We start from the raw sequence: 9,589 nt of genomic DNA on the forward strand, positions 1-9,589 counted from the left end.
AAAATTTCAGAAAATAGTCAAAACTGCCGTTTATAAGCCCAAGTTATCTGACTTCAGATGGTTTGTTTTTTTCCGGCCAACTGTCCGAAACACAAATACTCAGTTTGCGGTTTATTAGGAACTGCCGGCTAAAAACTAATGGAGTCTGATACAACGACCCTGCGATAAATCCTCCTCCATGAAGGTTCTGATGTTCAGCTTTTATAGAAACAGTTGCAGAGAAGTGTTGATTCAACTGTGGAGGATGTAGTTTGCGGTGCTGTTGAACTGTACTGCGTTATACAGGGAGGTGTTTCTTTTGTGTAGCCTAGCAGCAGTGATAGAAACCGGGGTGGACAAAATAATAGAAACACCTGTCCATATGATGCAAAACTATTCAGCGGCATCACAAATCGCAGCCTCCGAAACGATCGGTTGAATCAACACCTATCCAAAACAACCCGAACTGGACATCAGAGCCCTCGTGAAGACAGGATTCATTCCGGGACTTTTTGCCTTAGACCGCATTAGCTTCAGCTTGGTGTACCTAATGAACACACTGGAGAAGCTGGAGGCAGCAAATGTTTGGCAATCCTGCTTTACAAAAAAAAAAGATTGAAATGATATTTCAATCAGCGGAGATTAAGTTTCTCGATTGACTAATTGACTATCAGACTAATGGTTGCAGCTGTGTGTGATGGGAAAACAATCATCTGATTCGGTTGGATAAATCAATACAGTTTATGTACTCTGTTCAGCGATTTTACTGCATCACACTTTGTCTTTTTCCTCACAGGTTTTGGTGCTCCTTATGGTTACAGCCCTGCGGGCGCCCTCCCTGCCTACAGTAAGATCGTAGTCCCTCTAACTAATCAATAATCCATCCATTAAATCTCCATCACAACATCCCAACATTTGCATTTTTCTTTTTTTCGTTTGTTTTTTTTGTTTGTTTTTCTCTGCTCTTCCTCAGGTTTTCCCTCCAGAATGCCCTCAGTAGTTGTCCCAGTCATCAGAGTCCCCCCAGCATACCCCGTCACCCACCTCTACCCCTATTAGGACTCTCCCTCACCCATCTCACAGGAAGTCACTTGTTAAAGGAATATCCTGCTTTTGACTGCGTGCTCACGCCACAAGCTTCATACTGCAAAAAACTCCGATACTGAAATCCACAAACTTTGAAACCACTTTTCCTTATCAGTACAACTGCGCTACAGCGGCAACCGCGTACATTTAAATTGCCCATCAGAAAGTTGTGCAGCAGTGTTATAACTTTGATCTTTAGACCATTATGCAGTGAAAAACTGAGTTCAGCATTAAGTGAGCTGCACTGTGTTAAAGACTTGCCAGATAAATATTACATAGGAGGGAAGCCAACACCTGCTCTATGGTACTAAATGAAAATCTACTGTAGGGAACTAATTAACAACCTGCCATACAGCAACTACTCAATATTAATTGTAGGGAAATAAACATATACCCTGTTGGGAAGTAAAGAAACAGCCACCTTAGGAAGCTAAACATCCCCTGTAGGGGACAAAAAAAAAAAAACACCAACCCTACAACAGCTAAATATCAAATGTAGGAAACGAAATTCTAATCCACAGTAAGCAACTTAAAATACTTTGTTTGGAATGAAAGAAACACCTGCCATACACAGACTACGAAAATACAATGTGGCGATGAAGTAATTAGAAACTGTAAGAATCTTAACAAGTTCTGCAGGGAACAAAAAACATACACCAACCTCTACAGTAAATGGCCTATGTATGAATATTAAAATATTCACTGAAAAACCTAAACATCCTCTGTGGGAACTAAGTGTAGATCCACAGTAGGGATATAAACATACACTGTAATGAACTAAAAAAAAAAAAAAAAAAATCCTCTGTAAGGGAACTATATGATAGATAGATAGATAGATAGATAGATAGATAGATAGATAGAGACTCTAGGGAACTTGGGAAAAAACAAACAAACCAACTGTTAAATATGAAATGCAGGAAACTTTATAAATATCTGCTGTAAGGAACCAAACATCCTCTGTTAGAAAGAAAGAAACCGTTCCCTTACAGTGGCCAACTCAATAAGCCCTGCAGGGAACTAAAAAATGGACAGCCACTGTAGGGAACTAAAGAACTCAACCCCTGCACAGCAACTACAAACAATCCAATGCAGGGAACCAACTCAACATCCACTCAACTTCAGTCAGCAGCTCATATAGGGAACTAAGTGAACAACCACTGTACGCAGCTAAACATCTTATGTGGAGAACTAAAGAAACGAGTAACCATAAACCAACAACATATACAATGTCAGTAATGAACTCAAACGTCCACCGTAGCAAACTAAAAGCAGCCACTGTAGGGAAGGAAAGAAATAAACTGACACTATAGGGAAGTTAAAAACACACATACATTGACTACTAAAAATATCCGAGTTAGAGAGCTTAATAAATATCAGCAGTAGGGAACTAAGTAGCACCAAATACGCAGATCAAAAACTGATGACATCTAAATGTAATTTATCAGAGAGCTTCTTTGGAAAAAAGGTTAATTATTCCTTTAACAATTACTCATGGATGTGAACATTGTTTTGTAACTTCTCTCTGTTTTCTTGTGATGGTTTAAGTTAAAGTTAAAAAAAGAAAAGAAAAGAAAAAGGTTTATAATAATCGGTTGCACTGAGACCTTTTCCTTGGATATTGAATGTCCAAGTTTACAGTTACTGTTGAGTATGAGCCATTTTGTGTTGAGTTGAAATACTTTCTTTTCAGAGAGATTTTATTTTGACCTGTTTGTAGGTAATATTCTTTTTAAATAAATTAATATTTTTTGTCAACAGCCGAGTAACTTGTGGTTCGTAGTGTTGTCATGATTCTTTCACTCTGTTGCATGATAAAAGATCTAATCAAAAAACATAATTGTAGATTACTCACCTCGAGTGATTTCACGTAATGGATAATACGTGTTATAATATATTTATATATATATATTTGTGGAATATTAAGTTACGTTTGTTAATCTACAGCTTGAACCAGTGTCATTAACCCTCTTCACCTTGTAACTATCATTATTTCATTTTAAAGTTCATCAACCTTATTCGTGGGTATCAGAAACCCACAAAGATACTTTCTTGCCTCGTGTCCGCTGAGAAGCTCTTCAAGCAGAACTCTGGCTTATTGCCAGTTTAATCTCATTTTCATGGCACTGGCCGTCATTTCTATCGATAAGACAGCAACAAACACTGTCCTCACCGAGCGAAATGCCGAGATCTGAAAACGTGGTGACGTCACTCAAAAGAAGGGTCAAGAATCCCGAGCAGTGAGACGATCGGACAGGTTGGGGTCGAACCTCAGCTCTGGAGGAGAAAACAAAGGCGGCTGGTAAAAGCATCACCCAAACTCTCTGCTGTAAACATGCGTCACAGCTTACAGACCAACTTCCAGGTTCAACTCCGACCCGCCATGCTCCCCATAGTTGTGCACAGTTAGGGATCATTACCAACATCTCAGGTGTGCTCCCTTTCACTTTGACCTCCAAACAGTAGACCGGTCGCGAACCCTCACAGTCATGACTTCTTGTATTTGTTGAGCCGTCAGACTGTCGGCAACGTCACCATATTTCCAGATCTCAGTGTTGTTAGCCAACCACAGCTACCCTTGAAGTTAAAGCTGCACCAGGCAATTTAAATGCACTCAGGTGACCGTGGTTATTGATGACTAATGAAACATCATGTAAAGTCCAACCAAAGTTAACATCTGACCTGAAATGCAAAAAAAGGCAAAGAATTGGGAAGCGGCATCTTGTATCGCTAATGCAGTTAAAATGAGTGAACCACGGTTCCAAAATAAGTTCGGGGCTGGAAGATAATCAGATTTTCGGACAATAAACTGTCCAAAATGTCTGCTTTCCCTTGTGGCCTTTGTAATCTGGGTTCTTGTGAACCTGGCCGTGTACTTGTTGTTGGCCCCAGAGAGAAATAACTTTGCAGCACTGCTGCCGTCCCCGCTGTTCTTGATAGAGGTCAACAGAAGTGACGGGCTGCACTGGGTCTACCTACCCCCCCCCCCCGACCGTTACGAATCCTGGGGGCTACTGGAAATTCTACGCCTCCTGAGAGTAGCCACAACAATAAAAACAGCTCTGATGGAGTATGTCATCAGCTTTCAGGGATCCTGCGGTTGAAGCACCCCCCTCCATCCATTCATGTTTATCACTGCAAAGGTTTCTAAACTAACCGGTAATGATTTCTGCTCCTGTTAACCCTGGTTGCTCGTGTCTCCTGTCTGTAGGTGGCCTGTACATCGACAGTGCCTATTACCAGCCGCAGACCATAGCCACACCTATAATCATCCACCTGGGCCCTCAGGATCTTTTCTGACCCCGCCTCGGCAACAGACTTGACCTCCTGTTTAATCCCTCACCCTTATTAAACTCTGTCAGCGCCTCTCAATTACTGCGGCACCGCTCCCCCCCAGGCTCCTCCGTCCACACGAGACGAAGCAGCAATATTGAAAGCAATATTAAAGAATGAAAGAGAAAACACCTCGGGCCACTCTCTGCCAAGTCCAGGTCGGGTTTAAGTGAGGAAGAGGCCGCAGCCGAGAATTTGTTTTTACCCAGCTGGCTCCGAAAACGTCAATAAAACACAAAGCAATACTTCTTCTGCCTTCGGGAGTCTCGACGCGTTCCCAAGCAGCTCGGCTCGAGTCCCGAACGGTATCCCGGTCAGGCTGCTGGAGCGAATCAAACAGACCGCTGGCACCGGCACGCTCGCCGCGATGTGAGCCGCTGTATGTAAATACAGTATTTACTACGCTGTCCATATGGATGTTTGTGAGTTTTGAATATATATATAAACATGTTAATATGTTTGAATATGTAAAACCCACTGAGGGGAAAGACACATATTTCTAATGTATCTCTGAATGTAAATACTGTAGTGACTGAAGTAGCTTTGTATTGAAAGCGCTCTCAGAAATGCTAAATACGTTTTACAACTTGTCTATAACGATGTCTATTACACTGTATTGGTATGTTAATGGTATATAATCCCAAATTAAACATTACTGCATATAGTAGCCTAAGTAGTACTTTTCCAATCCGAAGCACCGAGACCAATTTATAAGCGATTATAAATCTTCTTAAAAACGAAGTTCGTCATCATCTGTTCTCTGTTCGACATCAGCTGCTTTTTTTTTTTTTTTCCTTATCTTAAAAGCAGTGTGGTAAACAGGGTCACAGGTCAAATGTTACGGGTCACAAGATGAATACAAGGACACTTACAATACAATGCGAGAAGAATTTTTTTTGAACTGGTCAGAACCACTAGAGATGATGAGGGATGACAAGTGGACAAAAAGGTTGGGAACCACTGGTTTGAATGGTCGTTGATGTTCCGGAAGGAAAAAGGTGCAGGTCTTTACAAACGTGTTAGCAATTAATAAATATCATACCTTTTCTCATATTTATGGCTTAAAGCCTTCATTATGGTATATGTCATTTTATGAAAAAAAAAAAACAGTCGACTCGTTTTCAACTAAGTTTGCAGGAGGAAAGATATAAAGGAATCTATAATGCAAGTAGCATCCCAGAAAAATTATTTGATCTGAAGAAAGATAAAGTTTTATGAAGCGGTATCGGATTTAATGACCCGTTAAGATGTTTTCGGCGCATTATTCCTCGCTGCAGCCCGACTGGTGTCTAAAGCAATATTCAACTCAGGAACCTTTCAAATCACAAATCGCAGGAATGCAAACTTAAATCTGATAACGTGACGTGCAGAGAAGCAGGCAGACAGATGAGAGAAAACTGTCAAGGGTGTTTCTGGCAGAGTGTGAATTCCACCACGGATATTCAAAATACCCGGTGTCGTACCCCGTCCTGTTTTAAGTGTTAATGAAAGGCTCTGGCTGAATGTGAAACCCGTTTGGCCACAAATTACAGGGGTCAAAAGTCTCAGTGAGGGTAGAGTGTCAGTTTAGACTAAGGTACTGTACAGGATACTGTTTTGTTTATTTTCATTGAAGAATTTAGTTCAAGATGTATTTTAAGGTCTAAATGCTGATTTGAAAAACTGAACATGTGAGTAATACTGTATCGAGGACTGGACCTCTGTAGTGCGTTGTAATCACAGTGCTGGCCTCTGACCCTGTGGAAGTTCATTAATGGCAAAAGTGCACGCAAAGTGCAAATTTCGGCTTTACCTTATCTGCAGGTATAGGGCGCCAAGACGGGTTCGGCTCCGAGCACAGTATTCAGCGCTTGTGCTCAGTGTAGATTTCGCTGTCGCTAATTTCTCAGCAGGTTTGACAAACTCTGCGAGTTTGTGAGCTAAACATTTTTGACTTTTAACGGGTATCAACAGGACCCCAGCGAAAAAGCTGATGGAGCACAACGGAAATGTAGCCTGACTTTACATAGAGAGCAAAGGCGACATGACGTTTCTTCAGTTGTAGGTAAAACCCCAAGAGAGCTTTGGTATTTATACATAAAATACAATATTGGAATGTCCGCTTTTGGCTAATATTTGCAAAATCAGATATTTCGTCACACTGGTACAGAAATTCTGTCAATACAATATTGCACCAGTGATCTGCAACATTTCCCACAGTGACCGAACGCAACTGAGATATCAGAGGGAAAGATACCTGAGGAGAGACGAAATAGCGAAATGGTAAGTAAGTGTGAGGACGATGAGCCGGAGCTGTAACTAACAGTTACTGTCGTTATCGATTCATGTCGATTTTCTTTTTTTTATTAACCGTGTAGTCGATAAACTGTCCAAAAATAGCGAAAAAAAAATTGCATTGAGAGTTTCAAGACCTCAAGGTGACATCATTAAATTTCTAGTGTTGTCTAATGAACAGAAAAAAAACTTCATTTCAAACGACATAAAACAGTGAAAAATAAAGAAAAATCCCATTTGATTTGCTGGAACCTCTCGAGCTTTGTCATTTTTGCTTGTTGCCAACGGATTTTCGGTCCAGCGACTAATCAAGTAGCGAAGTTATTATTTTAGCACTACAGAAAGATTAACTTCTCTTTCATATTCTCTTCCTCTTAACTTAAAAACCGCTCACTTATGTTTCCTTGTCACTTAATAGTTCTGTCAGGTCTGAACAGCTCATTAGCAGCAGCAGCAGCAGTTTGCTAAACTCCCTGACTGAGTTGTGTTCAGGCGACAAAACCGGGATTCTTGTCCTGTCTCTTTGCTGTGTGGAATCAGATTTGCTTTTTCCGATTTGTAACAGTCATGCAAAATTTGGAAATGTGTAACAGGAAAAGAAGAGGCATAAAAGCAGTTCGAGGAATGTGTGTGTGTGTGTGTGTGGCGTTTGTGCCTAACCTCCCCTTCATCCGGGTGGGTGTTCCTCCAGTCACGCTCGGCTGCTGTGGAGCTAATTACTTCTGAGCGAACAAAAAGAGAGTGAAAGAAATGTCTGATTACACACTGCGAGAATCAGACAACAGCCCCAAACAAGACCTTTAAACCAGCTGTTCATATAAAAAAGCTGTGAGAAGAAATGTGTAGAAAGAGAGTGTGTAAGTGTGCAGGAAGCTTATTTTGTCTCCAGCATCTCACTGATGTTCCTCAAATCTCACCTCGGTGCTACACGACATGTACGGCAACATGAACGTTACAACACAGGAGACTAAAAACAGACTTAGCACGTTTTCATTCTCCACTGGAGCAAAACCACCTCCACTTGGTGTCTAGATAACAGCCAGTTTATTTGTCTTGCCAGGAGCATCACACAGCCGAGGACAAACAAAACATCCCATCAGTCAAAGTGATGATGTTTTTACCTGTTGGTTTATCACTGGAATATTTATTTATGTCTATTGAATAAACTCTCACTCCTCCTAAGGCCTGAATATTCCTTTTATCGCCTCAGTCAACTGTAATCATATCTTAACTGTCAGGGGAAAACTTTGTGTTTTGAGGGATTTTCAGGGAAGAATTAATGATGAGAAATTTCCTGACTGGATACTGGACTTTCTAACCAACAGGCCCAAATCTGTTGAGTTAGAAAGACCACACTTCCTCTACCCTCACCCTGCACACTGGTGTCCCACAGGGCTGTGTGCTGAGCCCACTCCTCTATTCCCTCTGCACCTACGACTGCACACCTGTACATGGTTCCGATACCATTACCAAGTTTGCAGACGACACAGCGGTGGTTGGCCTCATCAACGACGAGTCGACCCACGGGGAGGAGGTCCAGCACCTGCGGGCACGGTGCGCCAATAACAACTTGGCCCTCGGCACCAAGAAGACCGAAGAGAGCCACCAGGAGCGGATTAGCTCGGCACAAAGACTGGAAACAGGGAGAAGCAGCCAGCCTGGGTCTGTCCGGAGGTAACAAAATCTGCCTACAGAACCAACAGCAGTCAAGCTCACTCATTAACAGCCTCATTGTCTCCCTGGTACCTGAGTTAACAGTTCTGGTTGAAACACCCACACATATTGTCCATCGGGTTAGTGTAGGAAGACTCACTGTTTTTCAATAGCAGAAACCAAAGCTCCTCTGGAGAATGCGGGCATCGATCCCGCTACCTCTCGCATGCTAAGCGAGCGCTCTACCATTTGAGCTAATTCCCCCGTGGGCACTGATTGCAGTGACGGCCATTATGGTTTTTCTGGGACAGCCGAATGGTGCGTCGCCTTCAATGCCGCTGCCACAAGAAACTGTGGGGCAGCATTATCCTATGCTGAAGGAGACGAGACAGGAAGCCTCGAAGCTCTTCTCCTTATTGTTTAGAGAATTTAACCAGCTCTTATCATGGCTGTCGCCTACACACTTCCGGGTCATTTCCCTCAGGAACCTTCCTGAGCAAAAAGTGACTATTCGACCGCCAATATTTCTGATAGTCAAACTGATCTCGATAATGGAGGCAATTAGCTTGTTGACATGGAAACATGGCAGACTAAAGTAAACTCCATTCCGACGAGGATGGGATTTGAACCCACGCGTGCAGAGCACAATGGATTAGCAGTCCATCACCTTAACCACTCGGCCACCTCGTCCTCTATTCGTAATGTTTCACAGGAAAATAGAGAATTTTCCGCCTCACCGCCCGAGGTTTTCACGAAGGTACAGGAACATACAGGAGCTGAATACAGCCCCTACGGCTGGTAAATCCGGAAAAGTTAATGCATAGAAATAGTAGTCTAGGAGGGACCTTCCAATTTATAGCAATTTACATTTTCAGGAGGGATGCCTCTGTACACAAGCTTGCGACGCCAGCTTTTGGCAGTTGAAGGGCTCTGGAGGCCCAGATAGCTGTAGTAATAAACGTGAACCAATGAAATGCCACTACACGACACCGGAAATGACTTTCACTTTTTTTTTTCACTTTTTTTTTTAATCAAACATAAATAGAAATAGATAATATAACCTTAACGAGCCAGACATTCAGACTCATCTGAACATTCAAATATAATTTGACTAACAAGGGAATCATAAACCTCGGAGAAGTGTTTCGTTGCCTGATCAGCCTTCAAACCCATCAATCTATAGCTCAAACTGAACGTCCTGGATCACTGTTTAAAGGAGGGTTATGTACCAAACTATTTCTTCGAAAATAAGGCTAAATTATTTCAA

At 42.0% G+C, this 9,589-nt stretch overlaps 1 protein-coding gene and 2 non-coding genes across 3 annotated transcripts in view; 1 reads left to right on the plus strand and 2 right to left on the minus strand.

Moving 5' to 3' along the window:
• LOC120804897 (spermatid perinuclear RNA-binding protein-like) overlaps positions 1-1,879 on the plus strand; it is a 43,666-nt gene extending 41,787 nt beyond the window's left edge. The window contains exons 15-16 of the mRNA XM_040154621.1: positions 776-826; positions 953-1,879. Of these exons, the coding sequence (XP_040010555.1) occupies positions 776-826; positions 953-1,038 (137 nt within the window). The 3' untranslated portion in view covers positions 1,039-1,879. The remainder of the gene's footprint in view (positions 1-775; positions 827-952) is intronic.
• Positions 1,880-8,513: 6,634 nt separating this feature from the next.
• trnaa-agc lies at positions 8,514-8,586 on the minus strand. The gene has a single exon. It is a non-coding gene; the product is annotated as a tRNA-Ala (tRNA).
• A 344-nt stretch (positions 8,587-8,930) lies between these two features.
• trnas-gcu lies at positions 8,931-9,012 on the minus strand. Its single transcript has one exon. It is a non-coding gene; the product is annotated as a tRNA-Ser (tRNA).
• Positions 9,013-9,589: the final 577 nt, after the last annotated feature.

The sequence above is a fragment of the Xiphias gladius genome, chromosome 19, assembly GCF_016859285.1.
Source record: "Xiphias gladius isolate SHS-SW01 ecotype Sanya breed wild chromosome 19, ASM1685928v1, whole genome shotgun sequence".
NCBI lineage: Eukaryota > Metazoa > Chordata > Actinopteri > Istiophoriformes > Xiphiidae > Xiphias > Xiphias gladius.